Source organism: Suillus subalutaceus, assembly GCF_016647625.1.
Source record: "Suillus subalutaceus strain FC151 chromosome Unknown DFJ58scaffold_131, whole genome shotgun sequence".
NCBI lineage: Eukaryota > Fungi > Basidiomycota > Agaricomycetes > Boletales > Suillaceae > Suillus > Suillus subalutaceus.
This window is the reverse complement of record NW_024540380.1, coordinates 61,693-86,067: the sequence shown is the minus strand read 5'-3', so window position 1 is coordinate 86,067 and position 24,375 is coordinate 61,693. Positions and strand designations below refer to the sequence as shown.

The 24,375-nt window shown below is 47.7% G+C and overlaps 9 protein-coding genes across 9 annotated transcripts; 2 read left to right on the top strand and 7 right to left on the bottom strand.

Moving 5' to 3' along the window:
* Positions 1-614: 614 nt before the first annotated feature.
* Positions 615-1,746, bottom strand: DFJ58DRAFT_86700 (uncharacterized protein). Its single transcript, XM_041394197.1, has 5 exons — positions 1,445-1,746; positions 1,318-1,387; positions 1,123-1,259; positions 929-1,071; positions 615-872 (listed from the first exon to the last, which is right to left on the bottom strand). The coding sequence occupies exons 1-4, from the start codon at positions 1,644-1,646 to the stop codon at positions 1,004-1,006; spliced, it is 477 nt and encodes a 158-aa protein (XP_041239244.1). The 5' UTR covers positions 1,647-1,746; the 3' UTR covers positions 615-872; positions 929-1,003.
* On the bottom strand, positions 1,747-2,936 carry DFJ58DRAFT_86714 (uncharacterized protein). The gene is made up of 6 exons (XM_041394201.1): positions 2,664-2,936; positions 2,498-2,610; positions 2,385-2,435; positions 2,215-2,332; positions 2,013-2,156; positions 1,747-1,958 (listed from the first exon to the last, which is right to left on the bottom strand). The coding sequence occupies exons 2-6, from the start codon at positions 2,598-2,600 to the stop codon at positions 1,847-1,849; spliced, it is 528 nt and encodes a 175-aa protein (XP_041239243.1). The 5' UTR covers positions 2,601-2,610; positions 2,664-2,936; the 3' UTR covers positions 1,747-1,846.
* Positions 2,937-2,997: 61 nt separating this feature from the next.
* Positions 2,998-5,412, bottom strand: DFJ58DRAFT_86707 (uncharacterized protein). The gene is made up of 5 exons (XM_041394199.1): positions 4,957-5,412; positions 4,810-4,904; positions 3,896-4,755; positions 3,609-3,839; positions 2,998-3,557 (listed from the first exon to the last, which is right to left on the bottom strand). The coding sequence occupies exons 1-5, from the start codon at positions 5,214-5,216 to the stop codon at positions 3,288-3,290; spliced, it is 1,716 nt and encodes a 571-aa protein (XP_041239242.1). The 5' UTR covers positions 5,217-5,412; the 3' UTR covers positions 2,998-3,287.
* Positions 5,413-6,274: 862 nt separating this feature from the next.
* On the bottom strand, positions 6,275-8,700 carry DFJ58DRAFT_809773 (DUF155-domain-containing protein). Its single transcript, XM_041391371.1, has 13 exons — positions 8,244-8,700; positions 7,837-8,184; positions 7,764-7,789; positions 7,661-7,715; positions 7,568-7,612; positions 7,469-7,520; positions 7,329-7,419; positions 7,202-7,278; positions 7,137-7,148; positions 6,997-7,086; positions 6,848-6,947; positions 6,643-6,794; positions 6,275-6,592 (listed from the first exon to the last, which is right to left on the bottom strand). Exons 1-12 carry the CDS (start codon positions 8,615-8,617, stop codon positions 6,754-6,756), a joined length of 1,311 nt encoding a protein of 436 aa, XP_041239241.1. The 5' UTR covers positions 8,618-8,700; the 3' UTR covers positions 6,275-6,592; positions 6,643-6,753.
* Positions 8,701-11,267: 2,567 nt separating this feature from the next.
* Positions 11,268-12,958, bottom strand: DFJ58DRAFT_708171 (Gti1/Pac2 family-domain-containing protein; the record flags this gene model as incomplete). The annotated part of the gene is made up of 7 exons (XM_041383775.1): positions 12,870-12,958; positions 12,507-12,814; positions 12,406-12,445; positions 12,271-12,353; positions 12,075-12,199; positions 11,835-12,019; positions 11,268-11,549 (listed from the first exon to the last, which is right to left on the bottom strand). Exons 2-7 carry the CDS (start codon positions 12,710-12,712, stop codon positions 11,268-11,270), a joined length of 921 nt encoding a protein of 306 aa, XP_041239240.1. The 5' UTR covers positions 12,713-12,814; positions 12,870-12,958.
* A 2,077-nt stretch (positions 12,959-15,035) lies between these two features.
* DFJ58DRAFT_86503 (uncharacterized protein) lies at positions 15,036-17,706 on the bottom strand. Its single transcript, XM_041394145.1, has 13 exons — positions 17,522-17,706; positions 17,317-17,471; positions 17,245-17,266; positions 17,173-17,192; positions 17,055-17,113; positions 16,801-17,007; positions 16,606-16,737; positions 15,986-16,548; positions 15,780-15,935; positions 15,588-15,715; positions 15,411-15,538; positions 15,228-15,357; positions 15,036-15,168 (listed from the first exon to the last, which is right to left on the bottom strand). The coding sequence occupies exons 1-13, from the start codon at positions 17,563-17,565 to the stop codon at positions 15,152-15,154; spliced, it is 1,761 nt and encodes a 586-aa protein (XP_041239239.1). The 5' UTR covers positions 17,566-17,706; the 3' UTR covers positions 15,036-15,151.
* An 88-nt stretch (positions 17,707-17,794) lies between these two features.
* Positions 17,795-19,500, top strand: DFJ58DRAFT_857793 (SURF4 family-domain-containing protein; the record flags this gene model as incomplete). Its single annotated transcript, XM_041393953.1, has 7 exons — positions 17,795-18,087; positions 18,144-18,215; positions 18,291-18,494; positions 18,547-18,789; positions 18,840-18,862; positions 18,918-18,959; positions 19,012-19,500. 7 exons carry the CDS (start codon positions 17,795-17,797, stop codon positions 19,047-19,049), a joined length of 915 nt encoding a protein of 304 aa, XP_041239238.1. The 3' UTR covers positions 19,050-19,500.
* On the bottom strand, positions 19,266-22,069 carry DFJ58DRAFT_809758 (WD40-repeat-containing domain protein). The gene is made up of 6 exons (XM_041391370.1): positions 21,755-22,069; positions 21,039-21,701; positions 20,706-20,970; positions 19,940-20,599; positions 19,769-19,838; positions 19,266-19,748 (listed from the first exon to the last, which is right to left on the bottom strand). The coding sequence occupies exons 1-6, from the start codon at positions 22,061-22,063 to the stop codon at positions 19,346-19,348; spliced, it is 2,370 nt and encodes a 789-aa protein (XP_041239237.1). The 5' UTR covers positions 22,064-22,069; the 3' UTR covers positions 19,266-19,345.
* Positions 22,070-22,733, top strand: DFJ58DRAFT_748614 (uncharacterized protein; the record flags this gene model as incomplete). The annotated part of the gene is made up of 3 exons (XM_041387603.1): positions 22,070-22,094; positions 22,153-22,188; positions 22,243-22,733. Exons 2-3 carry the CDS (start codon positions 22,176-22,178, stop codon positions 22,731-22,733), a joined length of 504 nt encoding a protein of 167 aa, XP_041239236.1. The 5' UTR covers positions 22,070-22,094; positions 22,153-22,175.
* Positions 22,734-24,375: the final 1,642 nt, after the last annotated feature.

Genomic DNA, 24,375 nt, shown 5'->3' with positions numbered 1-24,375 from the left:
TGTAAACTTGGCGGTGGTCCTTCATCGGACAAACCTCTCAAAGGAAAGGAATGTCACGGACCACGGTGCTCAAGCATCTTCCGACTACTGGTAAATATACCCTCCAAGCTGTGCTTTCTGAAAGTTATATGATCTATAAATTATCAGAACCTGTCTATTGAAATGTGCTCATTCTCATCACACATGTAGCATATTGATATTGTCCGACAGCGAAATTTCCGCAGCTTTTCTCGATTGTTGCCCTGGCTCGCTACTTTCCTGCTGATGGTGTACAATTAGTATGCCTTTGATGCATTCTCGAAATGATAGTACACGGCATTAGTACTTGTGGAACAAGGTTGCTGCGAAGTTCGGCCTTGAATTATCTAGTTGCTGACTACGGTGTTGAATGCAGTACGAGCTTTCGGCCCCGCTGCCTTTACCGGGACTTTTGCATTCAAATTAGATGTGATACTTTCCGCGCGCTAGCCTTGAGCTTGATCACATTTAGGTGCAAACGTCCCAGTAAAGACAACAAGGCCGAATTTTTCAAAAACTCGCACTGCAGTTTCATATGGAACACACTGTAAATTTAAATTACACCGGTGCACAGTGCCATGCAGCTATTTTCCTGGTCTACCTAGTACGGGAGATCATGGCTGAGTGTATGATGCAGCACATTAACCTGGCCTGCTAAGAACGAATCGCACCGAACGCACGGTTATATACAAAAAATGTAATAGACTGCAGCTCTCCACTGGAGTCGTCTCTTAGCATCACGGGGGAGAAAGGCAGCGTGTGTAGACTTTCCGACGGCCAAGAATATTGCTGCATGCGTTGAAGAGTGATAATTTTGGCTGAACCGCAAAATCGCATGCACTGTGTCAAATTTACTTTTTAAACCCAACATCAGGCTATGCAAAGCCACACTGATTGATGGAAGGCGTACTATCATGATGTAGCTTAACATGCAGTTGGCACAATAAAATATACACATATTTGGTCTTCCAGCGAACAGGTGGCACTAAGGGTTTGAACTCGAGCCTAGACGTCGCCAGAACAACAATTTACGCCGGACTGCTGGAAGGTGGCCTGAAGAAATGATGAGTCAGGCTGTTTTCATGGGAGTAGGCAGGAACCGACCAAATACTACTGATGGTCCCCATGCCACCAGCACTAACGCTACATGCTGCGTCCCAAAAGGCGTTGGGTATGCGCGATGTCTTGCTACATCAATGATAGTCGAAAGCGCGGCCAGAAGTTGGGTGATAAAGAACGCCCTAAGGGTTCACATTAGCACCTCTCCGAGGACACCGACCTATACTTCGACGTGCGTACATTTGGAAGAGAATGAGCCTCCATACTGCAGGCGCAAGACTCTGTCTAGGCTGTTCATGACCATGATGGCCTTGAGGGCAGAGTAAATACGTACCCCAGGGTGCCAGGCACTACCAGAACGACTCACTCGATATCGGAAGAGTAGTTGTGCATTCTTCAATGGGCACGATGGACACTCGTTCGTCGCGTATCTGAGATTCGTCCCATTGCGATGTCTCCGAAGAGCGCTTTGGCGCAGGCGGTGAAGATAAGGAGGAGGCAAGGATTTCAGCCCGCGGGGAATAGATATCGTTTCGACATAGCCGCGGCATCATCCATATCGTCAACATGAGGCATAATATCTTTCCTTGGCATCACCTCGACGTCTCGATCATTGTTGTCTATTAAATGGTTCCCAGATTCCGCGGACTTTGGATCCACATCCGAGTCGGGTATAGGCGGCAAAGGCGGGTTTTTTGAGGGTTCAATGATGTTGACTTCCCTTTCAACCGACAGGGAATGTGAATGTGGGGCTGTGAGCTTGAAAAGCTCACGATGCACCGTGTGTATTCTGAATACGTGGTGGGCTGCTATTGCAGACAGGAATAAACATGGAACCGCAAGAATCATGGACTATGCCCGCATAGCCTAAGAATCGTCCCCTGCGTATGTGAGCTTCATCATAACGTTGGTAATGCAAGTGACGCTGCACGCACCATATGGGATGACTAGAGTCGCAGTGAAGATCATCTGTGGGTTGAATTGCGTGAAGGGATAATAGGACGGGAACAGCGACACCAAGTGCACCGAGCGGAAACACAACGATGGGAAGAAGATAACGGTTTCGCCATGCCAATGTCCTGCTCACGTATAAGTATTCAAAAACAAATTGGTGTGGCAATGGTGCAAACCACGCACGACGAAGCAGTCGCCATCACAGAGGACGGCCACACCACAGCGCTTGTCGTTGCCATCGTGAACGCGGCACATACTCCCGTTAGGGAGTGAGCGGAGTAGTATATGATGAACGTCTGAGCTGCTCAAGATATCAGGGCAACAGAACAACATAACACATTATAAAAGCTTGCCTTTGCAAAATGCCGGTGGCATATCAAACGGGTTCATGTTATATACCATGCCTTCAAGAAGTCAGCAAAGCTTCCTCGACCCTCACCTGTTTGGCAAGAGAACGCGGACGCACCCAGGCAAAAATTCCCTGGAGTATCGTCGCAAAGACGCAGTACAACATTGGGCCCCAGTAGCTCCCAGTCGCGCGAGCGAACACTGTTAGGACTATCCAGCATGCAAAGACACCTGTACCACTTTGGCGTCAATGCGGGAAGGGTTTGATGTCTGAATCTGCTTACCAGAAAACGACAGTACAAACCACACAACTTTCAGCGCGAACGGCAGCATGGGAGCCAGTTTCAACAGACACTATTTGACCCACGCCAACTCTTGACGGTTCACTGTCACGGTACTGGTATGAGATGCATGACCCTCAGGCTCATGCCTAGTAGTTGAAAATAGTCCGGAAACAATTCGCTTATAGGTCTCATCTTTTCTCACTGTCAAGGTCCGGGACCGCTTCAGCGTGTAGTGAGGGTGATTGCAATCTGTTACGCTTTAATGAAATCCGCATGGTTAGCTCTGCTTAACATAAAAAAAACTGTGCATGCCATCTTTTCCGCGTGACCCGCAGCGCTGATGAGCCCTACTCGTTTGAGGACAACCGACGTCATAGCGAAGGAAAATCGGATAAGGAGTACGCGAAAAAAGCACAATATTGTCATATATTACACCATCCGTCATATGTAGTATGATGACAGTTGGCGCGAGGATAATCAGGAGTGTAGCGTGCGACGAACGAAATCGTCAACTTGACGAGGAGAAAGTGACAACTTAGCCCAAGAGGACCCCGGATCTACCCAGAGCAAGGCGGCCGCCACCATATGACGTGTAAAGTGCCATAGTACGAATCGTCGATCTCCTTATCTTTGGACAGCTTGGCTATCAACGCCACCAGCGAGGCTGGCCACGACAGTCTCCACCCCTGACGAAGGCGAGTCCGTCTGAGCAGTTTCCACTTGCGTATCATCGACTTCATCTCGGCACCATTCCATTTTCAACTCCACATCCATGATACCCTTGCCTATGCCAATCGGGAAATCGAGGTCATCTCGAGGCAGTATGAACGATGAGGATGGCATCTCAGGAGCGATATGGAATGCTGGGATGAACCACAGCCAAGTCATAAATACCTGCCAAGGCTTGGCGTAAGGAATGACATGTGGAATACAGTATGGACATACCTGTCCCATGTAGAGTTTAATCCGCAACTCTCGGTCGGCGTCAACTACTATTCCGCTGCGACCGATCCTGGTGTCTGTCACTGGCCGGGATATGGAATGGATAGAAGTCATCTCCGATTTAATTGAAGCTTCTGAGCTGTGAATTTCCTCCTGTCGAAACGGTGCTTTGGAAATGTCCACCCAATGCTCCTCAGTCAACGGACCAAGAACATAGTTATAGACCTTGATGCCCTGTCATCTGTGAGTTCTCCAGGTAGTGCAACCAGCTTGTCATAAAGTTGACGAACCTCGTCTGCGCTATTCATTTCAGAAGGTAGCTTTCCATCATCTCCCATCCGAGCGAAAGTCCGTATCATTTTTTCTTTGTCCCATTTGTCGCTGGTAAAGATACCACTGACCGATTCGAACGACTCAAGTTTTTGCCTTCCCAAGTTAGTGATATCCCGAGTACTTTGCTCCCGACGCTCTAGAGCGTCAACCAAATCATCGTCATAACGTGCTAGTGACGCCCACACACGGTTATTGCCAAGACTAATGAGACCACGTCCATCCTTTCCGCGATCCATTAGAAAGCTGGCTGCACGAACGAGGCCCGCTTTAATTCCAGAGAGCTCACGCAGTCGAAGCGAAATTTCGGTAATGCGCACTTTCCTCCGGAGAATCGATGGTGAGTTGGAGCCATCGTGCAAGCCCGATTTCACGTCTGACAGTCCCCACATGCCAGGTGGACCCTGACCAGCAAGAAGTTGCGACCAGTATGAAAGCCAGCGCCGCTGACTAGGAATGCTAACACCTGATCCCGGCTTCGTGCCTGATTTGTCCGTTGAAATGGACGACGCCTTCATGCGACGCGAGGTGTGCAAGTCTAATACCTGTTGTAACGTGGGCGCAGAGGGTTTGGAGGGAATACTTCGACTTTCATCTCGGGACTCTGGGAATCTTTCTTCCACAATGGATGATGCAGAGGAGACGGCTGCTTCCCCTAGTTCATCCAGGACAGCATGATTGGGGATTACTTGCATGCAATCATCAACGCGTACGGTCACCCAGTCCTTTTGAAGGTAACTGTTTTCCGCAGAAGGAAGAGAAAAAGTGTCGAGCGAGAGAAGATAAGCACAGACTAGCGTACCCGACCTTCCCTTCCCAGCTGCATGAGACTGAAGTTAGTGGATGTGCAAAGCGGATGAAGGGCAAGTTGCACCTTTGCAGTGTAAAACAGCTACTCGGTCCTTTGAAACCGTTACCCAAGCATGTATCTCTCTCGAAACCAAGGGGAGAACGGCAAGGGGAGGCGTACTGGATTTAGTGCTTAGCGATTGCAAACCAATGATGTATGGCTGTTCCTTACTGATGATCTGGAAAGGGGTAGCGACTCACTCGTCCATCAAAAACACTCTTGTCATAAAAGTTCTCCCTGACTGGGCAGAAGTTGAATACCCAAAAGTCACTACCATGCCGAGCAGTAAGAAAACGCTGAGCATCCTCGCGGCGGTTTCGGTAGAGGCCCTCAATGCCAGCAGCAGGATAGCCCATAACAATGACTTGATCAGTTACATACACAAGGTCTAAAAGAATACGATGAAAGTGTGTCACAGGGAGCTCGATCATCAATTAAACAGCATACCTAGCTCAAGGTCAAGATTCGGATCCTTGAACCTAGCTTGCCCCCCGAAACAAGACGGCGCAAAAATTCAGCCATAAGGCGATCAAATGTTTAAGGAATTGAACTGGAGCATAGAGCGCGCAGAACAACAGCAACGCGAGGTGGTCATCAGAGTAGCCGCTTAGCAATGGAGCAGCTTGGAGCTCAAGCTTCCCAGCTTGGAGTCTTGGACCGTATTTAGAGTGGTGCCTGACAAGTGCCTGATAAGGCAGGTCCTGTATGTAATTGGGTTCAGCCCTCTACGTAGTTTCTATTGAGCTCGAGCTTCTAACACTTATAAGCACGTATGGTCAGTGAACGGGGGAGGAGGTGGGTATGAAAAAATTATTTTACACAAAAAAAACTTGGAGGGAAAAATTCGTGCTAGCGTTGCGTCGGTTTCCACTATTTGTCACGTATTAATAGCGGACCAGAGACGGCGGGTAAATGTCAATTATTTGATCATTGAGTACGCCACGACTGGTTTGAAGGATAACTTCGTCGAAGCTCCCGAGAGAAGGCAGTTGAGTTCCTCAGACATTCCGCAGTGACGTCAATTGCTGATCACACTGAGTCTGCCTGAGCAAGCCGTGTAGGACATTGACAATTTAATTGCAGTGCTGCGAATGATATTGCCCTCGTCCAAATCCTGATGCGAACTTGATGCTCTTCCTTTAAAGGATGATATTCAAGCCTCGGGCGTTAGTACACCTTACTTAGCAAGACGAAAATCTTATTCAGACGGGTCTATATTTTTGCCATGGATTGCAAGGTCATGCACATGATGCATCGGATCCGCAATTGGCAGTAATTGCGCATCCGAGGTGGAGGCAGATGTTGCCTAATGTTGCGTACATGTCCGTGTCATCGGCATCCTGGATTTTGGAATTCAGGCGAAGTAAGAAACTGGGCTCATAATTAAGGCATGTGTCACTTTTGGAAGCCCACCCGAAGAAGAATTTATCCCCTTAAAAGTTGGCTATCATCCAATCTCATCCAAGTTTGCGCAAGACCACTAGAAGGCGAGTGATTTGTTAAGATTTGATTGCCAAGATTGCAAGAAGTCCAGATTGATACCCGAACATTCCCAAGCCCAGTACGCAATACTCCTCTATCTGAGGGTGTGATACAGGCAAGATAACATTTTTGTTTCAGGCCCTCGATAACGAGGTCAAAAGGTTTTTGTGAGAGACGCTGAGAAGGTAGAGACGGGACTGTGGCTCCAGTAAGGATCGTTCTATTTTTTCGCAGAAGTTGTATGTCTCTCGCTTTCGGGATCTTGTGCGGTCTTGACATTTTCCCTCCCGTACTAGCCAGCAGTATGGTTAAGTGATTGTTCATGCTGCCAGTGCCGATGTAAGAAATGCGAATCTAGACGGTCGCCAACGTTACCATGGAAAATGACTTGAGACTCAACGAGGGGCAAATTTTGCCTTCTATAAATGCAGAATACAGGTTGCGCCGTAGTTGAGCATGCGAGGTATATGAATGGAATGCAAGAAATCAAGCCATGAGATCTACGAGAATGGTGATAATGCCAAGTACTAGACCGCACCAACATGAGCTCATCACTAAATAAAAAGAAAAACGAAATTACCGATTTCAATCCCAATAAGAGCAACGACAATCTGCTCAAGTCGTTCTGCATGCCTACTAGATACAGACTCCTTGAGAAGTTGGAGCATATCTTGAAGAACCTGTCCATGAAGTCAGCGGATGAAAGCATGCCACATGGACCAAACCAACCTCGACTCGTGTATTTAGGAGATTGATTCGCTGAGGGATCTCCAGATAACTGCGCGCTGCATCGTACAACGGTTGGAGATCGGGAAAGCTCTGAAAAGGCGTCAAAAATGCCCACACATGACGTGAACAACCCAGCTCACCCAGAATACTTCCTAGAACGGGGGTAGGGGTGAATTCAATATACTCTAGACAAATATTTTCTTACCGGAGAGTCTAAAACAGAGCCTACAGAGTTAATGTTAGTCCGTAATATGAACAATTCCCCGGTTTTGCGCATGATTTCTGAACGGTATATGTGAGATGGAATACAATCCAGCATCTTCTTGACCGACCTTTATGAGGTATACCGATCTTCCCTGTCTCTGACAATGTTTCGGGTATATCTTTCGTGTCTTCGATGGTATTCGAGATAAGCTCCTCGAACTAAGCAATCATAAGGGAGAGATTATGCCACAGAATGAACTCAGCGTACCAAGGATATCTTGACGGACTGAGACAGTGCGTGCGATAGAGAGAGCTTTGTCCTTGATGTGTTTAAGTATCAAAGAGATCCCTTTTATATTCGACTCACATGTAACCAGATCCCTTGCGCAAGGTGATGACATCATTGTATATACTGTGTCATGAGTAAAAATCAGCGAATGCGGAAAGGGACTAAACGTACCGACTGTAGTTAGCATAGTAATAATTCAGATCCTCCATTTCAACGCTATCTGGTGCTGCCAGCAATTCAGAGTTCTGCAGATACTACGAACGCCCTCACCTACCCAATCTTTCAACTTCAAAACGCTTGCTACGAGCAGTTCGTCAAGGCTGATTGTAACAGAAGAAAATACTTACATGGAGGACAAGAAACGTTTCTCTTGGGCTTCACTCATTCCCCATATGACGACTGTTCCGTAGGCGAAAATGAAAATTTCGGCCTCGGTTGGAACAGTGTGAAATTTGCTAATCTTCTTGCGATGAGAGGGGAATCCATTGTCTTCCGCTTCAGAGATCAGGGGATTTATTTCCGGGATCCCTAACAAATCCCCACTCGCTGGCAGAGATTTGGCATTTGCTTCTTGGTTGACTTGGGGTTCATACGCGTAAGGAGTATACAAAACTTCGTCAATAATCTTGGGGTCTGCAAGATAGGATGCCCCCCGGGCATTGAAAAACTTCGAAAGTTCATGCAGACGATAGGAACTAAATCGACATAATGCCTGTCAGTTACATAGTCAAGGAAGAAGCCAACAAAGAGCTACCTTGCCGTCGCATATGCCGTTACGCGAGGTAGTGACTTCGCCTTTTTCTTTGTCAGCCTCAGTGCATCTCTTCGTGCCGTTCCCTGCGGAATCTGGGAGATTTGACGTAGCCGTACTTCGACGTCTTCGTCTTCGTCGTCATCTGACTCGTCCTCATCCTCATCATCCCCGTCATCCGTGTCTCCTGTTGTACCCAGACTTTCCTCAGCATCTGGACGTGGCAAAATTTTGCCTTGGGTAGACGATGTCGGTTGGTCCGGTAGGACCTTAAGTTTGCCGGCGACTTTCGTGGACCTGTTTGCACCACGAATTTTAGGTTCAGGTTCCCTAGAAACACCTGCTATAGATTTTGGCAAGAGCGGGTTTGTAGGCATGATGTGACACAGCTATATTTCGGATGTTATGATCCTTTGAGAGTCCCTCTCTCAGTTAAGTTCGGACTTGGTCTCGATCGTGAGTGAGCACCGCATACTGGGCGGGTCACGTGACCGCCGGTCACGTTGTTGCCGCACTGGCTTCAGGAGTCAAGTTGTCAACACCCTTGGCAAGTACATAAGTTCTGGCCACGCGGATTCAAATCGCGTCACCACGCTGGATCAGACATGTGTATGAAGGTTTGAAGCTTGCGATTTACAAAGAAGTTGTTTTTACTCACAGCCCTCCATCATCTTCTCGGTTCAAGTTGCCGTGACTCCGACATCATTCTACCTCACCTATATGCTAGGTCAACGCAGGGCGAGCTGCCTGCGAGCATATGTTTGTAAAACTCCGTTCAGGGTTGGCCTAAAGTGTTTTGCAGTATGTGACAGCATCATCTTATGGTATTGAAAACTTACCTAAACCAGCATCGTTCGCTGCAGGATTTGAACGCTGAACGCTAAATGTTCAACGCTCGCGTGCAGGCTCTGCTGAAACTATATCCGACATGCACAGCAGCGCTATCGATTGCACTACCCGGGCTCATCCGATCGGATCTCCCCCACTGTTAATAGTAACATACTGTTGGTGTCATGCAACCTCGGCGGGCCCCAATCTTCCAAACTCAGACTATCATATAATTACTCACTTACATAAAGCTTAAAGCGTGATAAATTGCAAAGTTCGTGCCTTTACGTTTGCTTTATGCCATTCAGTGCTGGGGAAAGCCTCACGTCACGGTGAATAATGGCAGGAGGAGCCTTACTGATCGGGGGACGCTCATTGGTGGGGGACTATCCACTCCATGATGCCACTATATGCCACTGTATACCTATACGGCATACTATGCCAGTCAATTCGTTCTCATTTCGCTGGCCTTCTTTGATTCAAGGCCACGCGACAATCCCGAAGTCGTCGGATTGGAAGCCTCCTTCCTACAAGCTGCTTCCGCGGAGCCGTTTTGGACCGCAGGGTTCATTGCCGTACAGAACACCCTCCTTTTCTTCTGCTGTTGGAAGCAAGTAATTTTTGCCAACAATGCACCTATGCAGAGGAAGTTGCAGCAACATTGTCGTCATGTATACTCACTATTTTCCAGGAATCCAATTTCATGATGTTACCTGTTTGATATTTCCGAGAACTATTATCCATGTCTGCTTCCTCGACCCTTCAGTGTTCTTTATCAGGAACGATAGAACTTTGATGTACAAGGCCTGTTCCAAGTTTGGTGACCCATCTAAACTGGCCATTGGCGATAATCCCTCTCAAAGGATTTACAATGTCCCAGCGCTCGAAAGCTCCCAGTCAGATTGCCAGTAGTATGGCTGAACGCAGGTGTGTGGAAGCGCATGTACTGTGTTAAGGATCTGAAATTTTGCTATCCCACTATCACCTAGGACCTGTTACGCAAACCCACCAGTTCTCTCTTTTGTACGAGGGGACAAAGTGAGCCACGCTGATTCGTCGGGGGTAGGATTTACCCAAAGTGCCTATTCTATTTCAGGACTAACTTCAATACTCCCATTTTCCGTTAATACGCTCCAACTGAGCCTACCTGGTCAAACAACGAATTGATCCCTTAGTTCGGTCCGTGACGGCGATTAAGCATCAGCAGGGCGGTTGCATACATACGACATTTCCGCGGAGTGACCAGAAGAACGCCCCTGAACAGACTGTGCCAGCACCACTGCGGTGTGCTAACCTGCTTTGAATCGGAAATATCTGCCGTCACATCTGGAATGACGCACCTGAGCAATTCACAAATGCCGCTACACTAGATACGGTCTACATGTTATCACATTTCAGGTAATGTTTATCGCTTTACGAAACCGCAAACGGGCAGAAGTGTCACGAATGGGAGAATTAAAAGAGGAAGGTGATGTTGTATACGGTTATATGCAAATATGTTCCCGGGGACAGCCTACACATTGTGTCCATGGCACGTACCTAATAAGCTTGGCATTAATTGTCGAAGTACGTCCTGCGTGAGAGGAACATGTAAATTTTCTGCAGGCGGGGATATCTCGGTAGCGCTCCCCGCCAACAGCTACAGCAAAACCCCTATCCCAGCTCAGCAACAATGACCCTTCGGGACGGAACGCGTCTCACGGCCTCGATTCCTCCGCTGATCGTAGTCGCGTTTGATCATGCATCTCGGATTCACAGTTAATAATGATAAACAGCCAGGACCACACGCACCAGTTCACTGCAGCTTTGTAAACAGACATATATTAGCATGGCGACGGTGTTTGACAAATTGGGAGGTGCACAAATTCCTGCGGTTACTGTGCGGTACCAAGTGCTATCTGCGTATGAATCCGAGGCTTACCAGCCAACTAGTATGAGTTCAACGGACGACATTTAGGATACAATACAAGCTCCCCCTTATCAGAATAAAAATAAGGTGCCGTTGCGTTTGGCATCAAGTATATAAAAACAAGTAACAATATGTAAGTTTGACAAGGTATGCGTGAGGATTATAAATGTAAAGTTCAGGTGTAATTGACAAAGAAATTGGTTGTCCACACCTGGGAGATGAGGTATATTAAGATAAGTAGAAGAGGAGATCGCGGAACGTCTCGAGATTAGATCGACCTCAATGAATCATCAGGTATACGAGCACCCTATCGATTCGGAGCGCAAGGCAGAATGTCCCTTTGAAGGGGGATGATTTCGGTCTCCTCCCTTTGAGACAAAACTTGGCGAGACCTGAGTTGAAAAACGCTGAAGAAATTGTTCATCAATCGGTTCGCGCCTCGGATATGCAAGCCCTTGTAGATATTCGAGGGGCACTAGCTGTTCCGAGAGATGGGAAGGACTGATGCGTGGACTTGGGGTAGCAGGTCCTGAGGATGATGATGAGGGGGGAGATGGACATGCCGAGCGACTCTGGAACGGCACATCACGAAATTGTGATTGCATCTGAGTAGGAACCATATTTGGAGCCGAATAAGTCGTCTGGCGGACGTTGGAAGAGTGATGCCTAGACGATCCTTCTGCGGAAGAAGGAAAGGAATAGGTAGTTTTACGTCCGCTTGTCGCCTCTATCTCCAGCAGATCAAGCTGGGAGGAATTTCTTGAAGTGGGAAAATGTGTAAACGGTGAAGGATTGGAATTTGAAGCGTGGAATGATGATTGAAACCCGGATTGAACCGGATTGATCTTTGGCAGTACACCATCCATGGGAAATTGTGGGAGTTGCTTTGCAAGCGCAGATTTTGGTAGATCATCGTCTCGTCTCGTCTTAGCATCTCTACGAGCACTTCGGAACCATCCGTCTGGAACCGGTACATCACCGACCCCTGGTATATTATCGATTGTGTTGAGCCGATCAAGCTTCTGTTGACTGAAGTAGGCAGCTGATGCGAAGGATGATTAGACTTCCGAGGCGGCGGAGATAGCTCAGAAACGTACTTAGGTGCCACTTCCTGGTGATACCTCGTGTGCGATCATCAGGTAATGAGACACGCACGCTATAAGTTTGCTTGATCAAGCGTTCAGAGTCCCCCGTGGCACGTGCTCGCGAAGAAGGATACATGCTGTGAAACAGGTAAAATTGTTATTCCACGGTGTATGGACTTTGGGCGCCCACACGATTGACGTGACCTACCTAATCATCTGGGCCCATGGAGTGCCGGAGCTACCTGGATCATCATTCACATCACATTCTTTCTGCTGATAGAACAGAAATTCCTTTGGAAAACATAAGTCCAGGGGGGCATTTTCACAATTGACATTTACTTACATCGCGGACTCTACTTGGTCCCCAACCCATGCCATCCGTCCTAGCAATATAAATAATGTTGAATTATTATGCTTAGACACCTCAGCCACAAGTAGACGAACCATCGTTCCATGCCAAGACCTGTAGCCTCAGAATTTGCACTGCGTTCCTCCCAAACATATACGTTTCCGGGGGCGATAGCCCTTCGTTCCTCAGCGTCCAATCGGCGTGTTGTAAGTGGGAGGGCATTCCTCGCAACAGCATGAAAGATGTGAAGCGCATCCCTTGTCGAGCGTATGCGAACATTTTGGAGGGAAGGTTGCTGCATATCTTCAGAATGAGAATATCAAGGGGGAAATACTAAGTGGGCCTTAGGATCAACGGAACTTCACAGCACAAGTTATTATATATTTCTGTATTCGTAAGGGAACTGTGAGCCGCGGATAAAATTAAAATTATTCTAAGTTTGAATTGAGTTAACCCACATGCCGAATTTTGAAAAAGCGCCCTGTGATCGGACTCATCAGATTCGACTTGAGAGTATTTCCGAGACGTGGGGACCGCAGGACGCCGCTAGCTACTCCACTAGCCAAATCCATAATGATAACGCAGCATAAAGTGCGAAGAACGTGGGTATAAAGATTACAAGTAGTACGTCTCCCAATATAGTAATTCCGGTGCGAGCGCAAAATACCGACCAAGTTGCTAGTGAACACAGAAGCCAACTTACACAACAGGTTGACTACAGGGTTGAATTAATTCATCATATTTATCCTGATTGACAACAACCGCTCCAGACGGGCCCTTGCAAAACCTTTATGCTCAAGTACCGTAGCAGTCACTTTACATCAAAACACGGCGCTTGGGCCATGATGTAAGTGACATCCTTGATTCATTGTGCATAGCTTGTTGATGGCGAGACGGCGCACATTCGCCAGGGGGGCCTGGGATTGGTCACGCGTTAGCAGGCGTTAGTGTTACAAAATCCTAACAAGGTTTGATTTCAGGGACTGGAGCAACTGAACAATACGGTGCTCATCATGACGGTATGTTATGATCATTCAACCCGATGACATAGCGATGCGAAGGACTTATCCGAGTTATTGCTAAGCAATACAATATCGCCGGTGCGCATTTGAAAAGCCTAATTCAAAAGCCATGCAAGTGATCACCGTCCATGGATCTCATATCACTAGGGGCCGACGAGCGGTTGTTTAGATTTAAACGTGAGCGCAACTCCATGCTGACTCTGGGAGGAACTCGGATAAAGCCTAATTCAATCGTTATGACAAGTTCACTTCGTCATGCTGAATGTTGGTCCGGCCACGTTTGAGCTGGCCCAGCTCAATCTGGAATCGTATCTCTACTAGTAGGGGCTGACAATGATGATCGGCGGGCTTTTTGTCAACATACAGTTTTAACGTGTGCGCCCATTGCGTTGAGGCCAAATTTCCCTTTTCGTGTTGTCAGCAGGGGGTCTACGTGATTCGGTGGACATTGTCGGTGAAGGAGAACACTTCTCACCTTCGAAGTTATAAATGATCAGTACGTCCTGATGAAGTTCCAGAACTTAGAAGGCATAGAGAAAAAAGGTTTTCAGATGGCAATGGCCGACGCGCTCCACCAGTTGTCATGGTGTGGTGGCAGGCGTCTATATGATATGTGCGTTTCAATAGCGGCACAGAACCTTTCAGGCGTGTCGAACGCCGATTTCCACTGTTTCCGTCAAATTATTACAAACAAAGTTTGGCAAACAAGGAAAGCACTGCAAACGGTTAATGAATTGTGCCGAAGGGTCGAATCATAATGAATACCAGGCAACCAGAAACTGAAACTGAGGCGCCGAGTGTGAAGATCACCCGAAAATTGAACAGTTGCTTGGGAAAGTCTGCAGGGTAAGCTTATTCTAGACACGGCTGATTCCGTGCGGACAAACACCCCGGCCCATTGCAACCCCGGCTTGGCAAATGACTTGATTATCGAATATGAACAAATGGATGTGTCGATTCCAGGGGGATATAGAGTAGCTCGTTGTGTACTGGTACCGCGAAGGTTTGGTCCTCAGCAACGCAATAATGCTGGCACCACAAGCATATTACAGGGGAGGTGAGCTGGACCCAATCCATCGTTTGTTACACGTAGACTTAAGGTTTCGCAATGTCGGTTTGAACTGCGTGGAAGTGAGTAACAACAGATCGGCGCTTGAAATGTTGAATTCCGCGATAGGCCAAGCTTCCCGCATTATGTTGCGGAAATGTGTGTGCAGTCAGGCAAGCGGAATAATTTCGTTATATATCAATGAGCGAAGGTGAGTTAAGGGGGGCCGAGTGCAGCACAGTCATCAATTCGCTCATGCCCAGCGGATTTTTCCGTTCGTGTTCGCATTTGATAGTTGTTACAGCCTGCAGTCTGGGAATTTGGATCGTCACAAACAATGACACGACTCTGAGCGAGCGAAGCCAAAGGAGCATAAGCACGGTGAGGACACCCCTATGGACACCTAGACCCGTAGGCCCGTAGGCTCGTTTTTGTGAAGTATACTGGATACGGCACGTCCATCCCGTCGGATATGATAACGCGGCATGAGTCCGCGCCTAAGTTGTTGTTAATTTCGCTATCTCCCGGTTGGCTGTAGTGGTAAAAGGTTGATACGCATTTGATGAAGGTCATATTTCAAATCTCAACATTAGATATGGGTATAAGAATGTAAGATGCTGAGTGGGAACGACAGTAGGTTTGTAACAGACTGGGTGGTGACGGTAGCTGTTTAATTCACCAGGTGATCTTGACAAGAAAAAACATCGTCAGGCACGAAAATGCCCAAACGAGTACAATGAACACACCTGGTAAAGGCAACACAACGGGGACATAGTCGGGAATCTCTGCGTAGTGGTGTCGATCACGAAAAAGATAACGTACGCGAAGTGATTTAGGCGATGCAGGGGCGGGGTCGTAGAAACCTTGAATACCGGCCTGCGACATGCCACGTGAACTAAAGCTCGAGGAGAAGATATGAGCGTGACTACCTTTGTGCGATGACCGGGGACATGAACCTGGCTGTTGTGCACCAAGGCTTGCACAGGCACAGTCACATCTATCGTAAGGTTCTTGGCGTCCATTTCGGGCCCGTACATCGCACTCAGGATGACAAGACCTTGACGCTACGTGAGAACCACGTGCCCGGATATGTGGGGATGTCGTACCTCCTCTGGACCTCTCCGTCTGCATGTGGCGTTTAGCAGTTTCGCTCAACAACCCCACGGTGTCATCAATCCGCCTCTTTAGCTGCGAATTTTCCTCTTTAAGAAGGCGCTCAGCCTTGCGGAAATATCTTTTTAATTAACAAGACGAAAATGTTAATCTGACAGTCGAAGAAAGTTGGAGATAAGACTGACAATGTCCGTTGCAACTGCCTACGAGGCTTCAAAACAAAGTGATATCCGAGGAGGAGAACTGTTGAAGGCAAAACAGCCGAAAAGAATTCCAATGTTTGATTTCTTACGGTCGACAAAGTTATTGGCAATATCCATTTCTGATGAAGATATTCCAACCTGATATAAACGCATGAGTCAGGAGAATATTTGAGGACAAAGTGGCGCACTCAAAGCGCATGATTAATCCCTTAGTGCTAACACCAAAGCTAGTTGATATGGCAGCATTTGTATTAGTCCATGTTGCGGTGACCAAATAAGCCATCTGCCGAAATCCGATCTCTAGGCCTGCCTTGAACCTCAGTGATAGTTCAAAAAACCAGATAGACCATTCGGTCTTGATACACGAGTTGAAGCCAGATAGCTGAAACCCACATGACCAAGCCCGCAGTCCAACCCCAAAACCACTGACGGAGCCAGGCTTATTTGTGAAATCGGCGTTCATACGGTCCGTATGGTGAACGTAATTTTCGGGAGACGAGAAGTCGAAAGGCTGAGGGGAGTGTATATCAAATTCAAAGCTTCCCATGGACAATGGTGAGAATGTCCACGCCACAGAGCCCACTGTTGAAGCATGTCGGAAGAGCCGACGACTGAAGGAAACGGTACTAGCCGGAGGGGGAAGGTTCCAGAACGCAGGAATGAAATGCACACGGCAATTTAGGGTATTGTCGTTGTCTTCATAGCTCGCTTTTGCGACAACGAGGTGAGGGTCTAAGAAATGTGCTGTAGCCTTTTCAGACGACGATCATTCCTTGAGTAATAAATTTGATCTAATAATAAGACGTACCTCCAAAGCGAGCCTAGGAGAGAATTGATGGCGTATCGTGCCCATGAGGTTATTTCTACTCAGCAAGTCATTTCGAGGGCCTAGTCCCAGGTGACTCGTGAATTTAAGGTTAGTCTTTTCATTCAACACTTTCTACACAAATTGAAGCGGACATGAACGTCAAATCAGGTGGGCACGAAAAGGTATGGAGCCCACCGTAACAGAGTGACGAATAGCAAATTGAGAGACCCAAACTCCACGGAAACGGGCAAGGATGCCTCTCGAATCATAATCTAAGTCATCACCGCGTGCGAATAACGTCGATGTGTCAATTCCACATGTCACCGTGCCTCTTGGCCGAATGAGGTGATCAAAGACTTCTTGACTACGATCGATCCTCCAACGTCGAAGATGCGCACGTATCTGTCAAGAGGAGTGAGTCAGTTGCATGCTGGGCGAAAATGCCGCACTTGTTCAACACTCTGAGACCGCAGCTCTGTTGGCCACGGGTTTCTTAAAGCATCTTCACCTAGCAAAACATATGTTTGTATGAAGAATGCCTTGAGGGTGGAATGCGGATGTGCTTACCCAGAAAATCATATACTTCCCTATTAAAGTGAGACCGCATGTAAAGAACGGTGCGTAGCAACACGAACTCACCGAAGAAAGGGGTCCGACAAAACTTTAAAACGTTACCACATATTGCGTTGGAACTGGACTAAAGACTCTCACCCTCGTAGGCCTTTTGAATTTCAAGGAATTCCACAGCTGCAGTGTCCTTTGTCCGTTCCTCGCGTTGCTTGTCGGGGTGAAAGATTACGGACAATGCTCTGTAGCGTTCCCGTATTTCGTTTGCGGAAGCGGTTGTTGGCACGTTTAACACTGAACTTTTTTTATACGGTCAGTAGCGACTCTGAAGGCTATGCGAACGACGTACTAGAAGTATTCATTTCGCACCGAGTCTACGCGTGATTTGTTCATGCTGGTCAAAAAAATTGCGCGTGGTTCCAACGTTGACGATGACCAACGCAACGTGCACGAGTTTCAACGACGAAAAGGTGAATTCTCGGTTCCCCCCTATAGGCTATAGTATAATGCAAAAAAAGCTTAACCGGCTTTCGGGTAACCAAATTCCCACGAGACGTGAATCGCCACGTCGGTGTTACAAGTTGAATGCTGGCAAAGCTTGACTCCTCCTTCATCGTTCACCATGACCTCCCGTATCAATATTGGTCGTCCAGCTTCAACAAGCTATCACAGTCCAGACCCTCATGGATTCGCAAACTCACGCCCTTCTACAGGTTACAGGGCAGCTAACCCAGACCATCCTCTCGAGAGGATTCGAGCAGTTGCTAAACAGGTCGAAGACACAATCGAGATATATTCTCAGCCTTTGAGACCTCATTTGCCTACTATTGGCCGGTTCTTGATCATAGTCACGTTCTATGAGGATGCTTTGAGAATTATGACACAATGGAATGACCAGCTTTGGTACCTCCAAACGTCAGTTACAGCCATTCATAGCAGGAAGACGTTTGTTTAAATTTCATTGGTCACAGGCATAGACATTTCTACAAGGGAATCTCCCACCTCTTCCTACTGCTCAACGTCCTCGTAAGCCCTCATTCGAAGTCTCGCAATTCTTGGATCTAATTCACTCGTCCTAGACAATGCTTGTCGCTTCCTCAGCCGTCATCATGAAAAAGGTACACAGAATACGCAGTCATCGGTCTCCTCAGCGTGGTCATCATCCAAGGCTTCGGATATGGCCTCATGTTCGACCTCACTTTCTTCCTTCGCAACTTGAGCGTCATAGGCGGTCTCATCATGGTGTTTAGCGAAACCGTGGTCAACGAAAAGAAAAGCTTTGCTGGTATCCCGTCTATGAGTGAAACAGACCGCAAGAAATAGTGTGTATTCTTCTCCACCGCAACTCACTCATTTATTCACCCACCATTGTAGCTTTCTCCTCGCGGGCCGCGTCCTCCTCATCTTCCTCTTCCTCGGCTTCATTTTCCAAGGAGAATGGGGCATGGGCCGTATATTCATGTCCGTCTTCGGTCTCTCAGCATGCACGATGGTAGCTATCGGCTTCAAAGCAAAATGGTCTGCGATCTTCCTCGTCATCTTACTCAGTGTCTTCAACGTCTTTGCGAATGACTGGTGGAGCGTGCACAGTGCTCACCCTCAACGTGATTTCCTCAAGTACGTGTGTGGGTTCTATTTTTGGGCATTGTGTTGATGCGCTTTCCTAGGTACGATTTCTTCCAGACGCTCTGTAAGCCACTATTTCTTGCCATCATACACAGCATTGACACACTAATCAATTACAGCTATCATTGGAGGTCTCATCCTTCTCGTGAACATTGGACCCGGTACGCTAATCTTACTTCTTATTTTATTTGTTCGCAACTAACGCCAACATAGGTGGTCTCTCGGTAGACGAGAAGAAAAAGACATACTAGAGAAAAGACTCTTTGTTTTCTTTATTGGCACCATAACAACAGTATCATCGTTATCCCGCAGAGGATGCCCAGGATCGTTTGAATGCCTGTCGTGTCGGACACCTCGGTACTCATACATAGTACACATATCCCGTATCGCATTGCCAATAACTATGGCATCGTCGCTTTGTTTCACCGCATAGAGATACCAGTCCCCACTGGCGTTTTTTGTACCTCTTGACGCGCGTAATGTGAGGATGTGTGATTTCTGGCGCACAGCAGGTAACATCTCGAGTCAAAAATCAAAAGTGAAAATGCTACCCTAACTGCCTAAACACATTCTTACTCCCACTCCTCATGCCCTTCCTCCGCTGGCTCCTTCCTGTCCGTTCACTCTCACTCAACACAACTGCTCTCTCCCCATCCCCACCCCCACGCTCCATACCAGCTCCAAACACCTCCACACCCTTCCTCGCATTTTTGTCTTTTCTGCTCCCCCGATCTCTTGAAGGGTCTTTTGTGGAAGGGACCCAGCTCATCTCGAACCCTCTTTTATCTCCATTCGCTGCGCCATAAGGTGTCATAGTGTGGGAGGAACCACGCGCAGGTGCATTCCGCCGCTGTCCAAACGTAGCAGTCTTATCACCCGTCTTCCTCACGTTCGTACCAGCTTCAGTGTGTGGAACCAGAGGGACGAAATTGACGTTGGCGTTGGATTGTCTGTTGTGTTTGGCGTGTACGCGTGTATGCTTGGTGTGCGCGTTTCGTTCTTTTGGCCTGGACGCGCGCGTGGGTCGAATGTATTGAGTTCTGGGGTTATGTGAGTATGCGATGGTGAGTTATAAGTCAACGACAGTGGGTGAGAGGACGTTGGGAAGGAAGATGGGTGGAAATGAAATCGAAAAACTCACCACCAGCATCACTACTATCATCACTATCGCCTCCCTCACCACCCTCGCTCTCGCTCTCATCTTCACTAATCCCAGCAGACGAAGCCCTCTCACTCTCCTCTTCCTCTTCCTCAACAGCAGTCTTCCCTCTTACCTTCTGCTTAGAACCCGAAGCTGAAGGATGCAAAAGCGCATACTCCCTCGTCGTTTCGTCCACTGCGAATTCAGGGTTCAGGAATAGGTCTTTGAAGCGAGGGTCGTTGAGGAGGGTCGGTTTTTCGAGTTCAGTTAGAGTTTGTTCTGCCTCGTCAGCACTGACATCAATGTCAACGTCCATAGCCTCTTCATCCTCCCCACCCTTCGTACCCCTCCTCCTCTTCCTCTCCTCCTTCCTCCTCTCCTTCTCAAGCCCCTTCTCAATCCTCTCCGCCAACGCTTTATTGACCTTGACTTCCTCGCCTCCAACCCCAGTTCCAGTACCAACACCAGTACCTTTCTTGGTACGTATCCTCGTCTCAGCCATCTTCTCCATCCGCTCCTTGACGAGCTTCTCACGATGCTCAGCATATGCGAAGGGGTTAGCGATGACGCGTGCAGTGTCGTAGAGGTGGAGGGAGAGGAAGTAGCCATGCATGTAGGGTTTGAGAGCGGGGGTTCCTACCAGGTGGTCGAGGGCCGAGTCTGTGAGGAGGTGCGTGAGTTGTAAGTTTTGGGCGAGGTAAAGATTGGGGTGAATGAAGTATGCAGCGCGGGATCAAGAAGGAATATGGTAGCAAAGAAAAGAAACAACACAAAAAGACAACGCACGTCTTCAGCTCACTCCTCTCTACAAACTTGAAATCCTCATACGCGTTCCTTGTCGTGGAATCTTCCATCTCCTCCGTAACATTTTCCAGAAAACTAGCCCAGCGTGGCGCAGGACCAAGTGCAGGGACGTAATATGTGCCCATTTGAATCCCTTCGTTTGCGGTTAGGAAGAGACCACTGCCTGGGACGTGATGGATGTGGTTGAGATCGTTTGCGGGTGTTATGGATACGAAGTTGGATGAGGGCTGTCGTGCGTCGGGGTTAGTGTCGTCATCAGCGTCAGCACTATCACGAGTAAGTAAGACGGGCTCACGGAATTACGATCCCATATCTTGACGACTTTTTTATCTGCGCTCAATACCATACCGTCCCCTGCGAGTCGACTGCCTTCTATCCATGTAAGATTGCGTATTGGGAGGCCGTAGCCTTGGTCTTTTAGTGCAAAGGGCCGGGTGGATCGGATGTCGTACAGGAGGGTGTGTCCTGTGGATGTTCCTACAACGTATGATAGGCCGTCTGATCGGGAAGCGAGGGCTGTAATGCCTATACTGAGTGCGTCGGTGTCGTCGACACCTGGCATGGTACTCCGCGCTGTGTGACTTGATAGTCGATTGGTTGGTACCCGAAGCACGCCGACGGATGATCTAGAACGAAGATCCCAGAATTGAACTGTCCCGTTCCCTTCGACACCGAATGCGAGGAGGTTATGCGCGGGGTTGATGTCAATACAGTTCACGCCTTGGACGTTGTCGTCTTGAAGAACTAAAGGACTGAGAAAACGTCCTTGTTCGAGGTTGAGTCGATATATTTCGTTTCCTGAAGCTGAGAAGAGCGCGGTGCATGATGGAAAGTGATATGCCAGTGACCGACCGAAGCGCGGTATGCGAGTCCTATAATGGAATCCTCCCTGAGTGTGCAGCTCGATAGTACGATCATTCTGCAAGTGCATGATCTTTGTCCAATCATCTGATAAAATCTTGAACACAAGACGTCGTGAGCTTGCATGAGGATGAGGAATATGAGACTGACGATGAAATCAACATTCTCTGCATCTGAATGTCTCTCGAATTTTAGATTGAGATCGTCTAGATCCCAAACTCTTGTTTGAGGTTTGTAAGTGCCAGTAGCTATGGCATGATGACCGTCTCTTGTTGTTTTTATTTTGTTGCTGGCCTCGGGGAATTCGAATCCTTGAATGAGCTCGATAGCACCTTGGACATGCTCCTTTGAGACCCGCTTTCCTTTTCCTTTCGCTGCTCGTTTTCTGATAAGCCAATCAGGAATGGACGATGATGAACCTGCTACTGCGCCGTTGACAGTGTAAACTTTCACGTCCATCCTCGCTGCGTCAACTTAAAAAAAAGAAAAAGTAAGTATATGAAAGTGTCCTGATTTGGATATGTCAGACTCGAAACGGTATTTCTCAGTATTTCTCTCAAACCATCACCATATGCCAGATCAATGTGAGTAGTTTCTATGTATATTTTTCTAAATGGCTGATGTTTTATTTGAAGCAGCCGAATCGCAATACGCAGCAGCAGTGCACGTTCCGCTCATAAAGTCACCAGGTCTTCGAGTTCCTCCACTCGTACGAAACTTGTCCTCCTCATCGACCTATACTGACTTGCTCGCAGGTGCATCTACCACCAGACATCCACCCCTCTCCCTGATAGCGTTACTCCATATGTATGTACCTCCAACTCTCAAACAATCTCACTCACGGACAAGCTCACAGTTCGTCTATCCATACACACTAGAACCGCACATACTCACAGTCGAGTCTTCTCGGCGCATGACACTTGCGGCGCATACGGCGAGGAGGGAGGCATATCTTCGTGCGAGAGAGGATGAGCATGAATGGCGGAGAAAGGAAGCACTCAGGCGTGTTGCACCGGGTTTTGATCCTACGGCGACGCTTGTGCCTGTTCGTGCTGAAGTTGGCGAGGTTAAGACGGATGTGATGGATCAGCTTGTGGACCAGCTTGCTAAAATGGAGAATGACAGTTGAGTTGCTGGGGATATAGGTCTTTTGTCGGAAAGGACACTGACTCAGGTCGCCGTGCTTTGTATTTCTAACACTCTGAGTCGCGTGATCTAATCTTTCTTCTAGTCAAAACAGTCTTTCATTCGAGTGTTGGATGCGATAATTCGGCCTTTCAAACTCATGGATCACCATAACACTCATTTATCTCTAGCATCGATCATAGTGGTTGAAAGGGATTTGCTAGTTTCCCGGCTTTTATACTTTCTGCTTCCGCACTTGCACTTCCCCGTGTCTTCCTTCGCTCCATGACACTAGCACAAGCACCGTGATATCAGGGGACAAATAGTTATTGACCAAAGCTCTCAAGCTTGTCGCTGACTACAGTCCTCAAGTCCTTCACAGCATCGGCGGCCCCCTCTCCCTGCTCTGGGTTTCATCTCTTCAGTCTTTCGAGAACACGATCCAAATTTCTGATGAGCCGCTCGAGACCAGATTTTGAAACAATCTGCATATACTTCTTTGCGCCTTCTACGAGGATGGAGAGGAGCTCAAAACAATGTATGTCATCAATTATGTGGCAAACATAGGTCGATGCGCTTCTGATCTTTCCCACCCCCCGTTGATCTTTGATAGAAATGAACGATATGACCGACATCTGTTCACTGAGGTGCGATTCGGGGAGCAGTTCTCGGTCACAATGAGCCCAATTTGCCGGCTTGTTAGAATCTTTGCCGTGAGTTTTTTCCTTTTGAGTTGTTTCAATTATGCAAGAGATAAGTCTGGAGATGATTGCATCAATATGCCAACAGACTTTGCGTGGCAGTCTGGTGGCATTGCAGATATTATCTGTTCGAAAAAATATTGTTCAGCATATAAAAGCCAGGTATCTTCCTACTAACCCTTCAGATATATCTGATCTGATCTCATATCCTCACTCACAATGCGTTTTCTCCTCTGCAACTGTCCTCACCGTTGTTGCTGCCTTTACATCATCAATATCTGCTTCACCCGTTGACGCTGTTGAGGCCGACGTCGGGAGATGTGACTTCTGGTGTCTACATAATAGACAATGCCACACCTGCCCTGGGCACGTATGCGTGAGTTTCAGTGGTTTGTGTCCTGGATTTAACCACATGGCTAACCGGCACGGCAGGTCTTTCCTTTTTGTGCAGTAAGTCGTGTTTCTGCTTTCACATCGATGCAGTCTGGTTCATGGCACTGACGCGCGATTTACTAGATGAGGCCCAGTTATGGTTACGATTTTTGATTCGGTTTCCTTCTTCGTAGTTCACCAGTACTTAGTTGGCTTTTCTCTTTCCTCAGTTTTTTGCTCGTCTGTTTGATAGCTGTTGTGGTTGTCGCTCGGCGTCTCGCCTCGCCTCATCTCTCTCTCATAGGGGGAGTAGGGAAGGGGAGGAAACTAGATTTTGATTTTACTTAGTAGCTAACAGCTGGTCTGCAAGCCTTATTGCACGCTCTGAATGTGCACAATTTATATGTACGCGAATGTATGTTGATCATACTGGACTCCCTGACACCCACCGTGACTTTGCCACTGGACGTATATTTGTACTTTTTGGGGCAGATATTGATTGAAGTAAAATAAATTCAAACGAGGGAAGAGAGATATGACGGATGGCTTGAAGTCTTGCAAGGCAAATAGTCA

Excerpts from the sequence above, each read along its gene's own strand:
- DFJ58DRAFT_809758 (XM_041391370.1), bottom strand. The coding sequence starts at position 22,063 with ATGGACGTGAAAGTTTACACTGTCAACGGCGCAGTAGCAGGTTCATCA. Across the intron at positions 21,702-21,754 it reads CAGAGAATGTTGATTTCATC|ATTTTATCAGATGATTGGAC; the intron begins GTCAGTCTCATA and ends CTTGTGTTCAAG. Across the intron at positions 19,839-19,939 it reads TGATAGTAGTGATGCTGGTG|AACTCAATACATTCGACCCA; the intron begins GTGAGTTTTTCG and ends ACATAACCCCAG.
- DFJ58DRAFT_86503 (XM_041394145.1), bottom strand. The coding sequence starts at position 17,565 with ATGAACAAATCACGCGTAGACTCGGTGCGAAATGAATACTTCTA. Across the intron at positions 17,267-17,316 it reads AATTCAAAAGGCCTACGAGG|TTTTGTCGGACCCCTTTCTT; the intron begins GTGAGAGTCTTT and ends AACGTTTTAAAG. Across the intron at positions 16,738-16,800 it reads CTATTCGTCACTCTGTTACG|AAAGTGTTGAATGAAAAGAC; the intron begins GTGGGCTCCATA and ends CAATTTGTGTAG.
- DFJ58DRAFT_86714 (XM_041394201.1), bottom strand. The coding sequence starts at position 2,600 with ATGCTGGATAGTCCTAACAGTGTTCGCTCGCGCGACTGGGAGCTACTG. Across the intron at positions 2,436-2,497 it reads TCCAGGGAATTTTTGCCTGG|GCATGGTATATAACATGAAC; the intron begins GTGCGTCCGCGT and ends GACTTCTTGAAG. Across the intron at positions 2,333-2,384 it reads GCCACCGGCATTTTGCAAAG|CTCAGACGTTCATCATATAC; the intron begins GCAAGCTTTTAT and ends TATCTTGAGCAG.
- DFJ58DRAFT_86707 (XM_041394199.1), bottom strand. The coding sequence starts at position 5,216 with ATGATCGAGCTCCCTGTGACACACTTTCATCGTATTCTTTTAGACCTT. Across the intron at positions 4,905-4,956 it reads TACCCCTTTCCAGATCATCA|TACGCCTCCCCTTGCCGTTC; the intron begins GTAAGGAACAGC and ends CACTAAATCCAG. Across the intron at positions 3,840-3,895 it reads AAATGAATAGCGCAGACGAG|GGCATCAAGGTCTATAACTA; the intron begins GTTCGTCAACTT and ends CACAGATGACAG.
- DFJ58DRAFT_809773 (XM_041391371.1), bottom strand. The coding sequence starts at position 8,617 with ATGCCTACAAACCCGCTCTTGCCAAAATCTATAGCAGGTGTTTCTAGG. Across the intron at positions 7,279-7,328 it reads GATCGGTATACCTCATAAAG|AAATCATGCGCAAAACCGGG; the intron begins GTCGGTCAAGAA and ends TATACCGTTCAG. Across the intron at positions 6,948-6,996 it reads TCCTAAATACACGAGTCGAG|GTTCTTCAAGATATGCTCCA; the intron begins GTTGGTTTGGTC and ends CTTCATGGACAG.
- DFJ58DRAFT_86700 (XM_041394197.1), bottom strand. The coding sequence starts at position 1,646 with ATGTTGACGATATGGATGATGCCGCGGCTATGTCGAAACGATATCTAT. Across the intron at positions 1,260-1,317 it reads AGGCTCATTCTCTTCCAAAT|GGCGTTCTTTATCACCCAAC; the intron begins GTACGCACGTCG and ends GTGAACCCTTAG. Across the intron at positions 1,072-1,122 it reads GGGACCATCAGTAGTATTTG|GCCACCTTCCAGCAGTCCGG; the intron begins GTCGGTTCCTGC and ends TCATTTCTTCAG.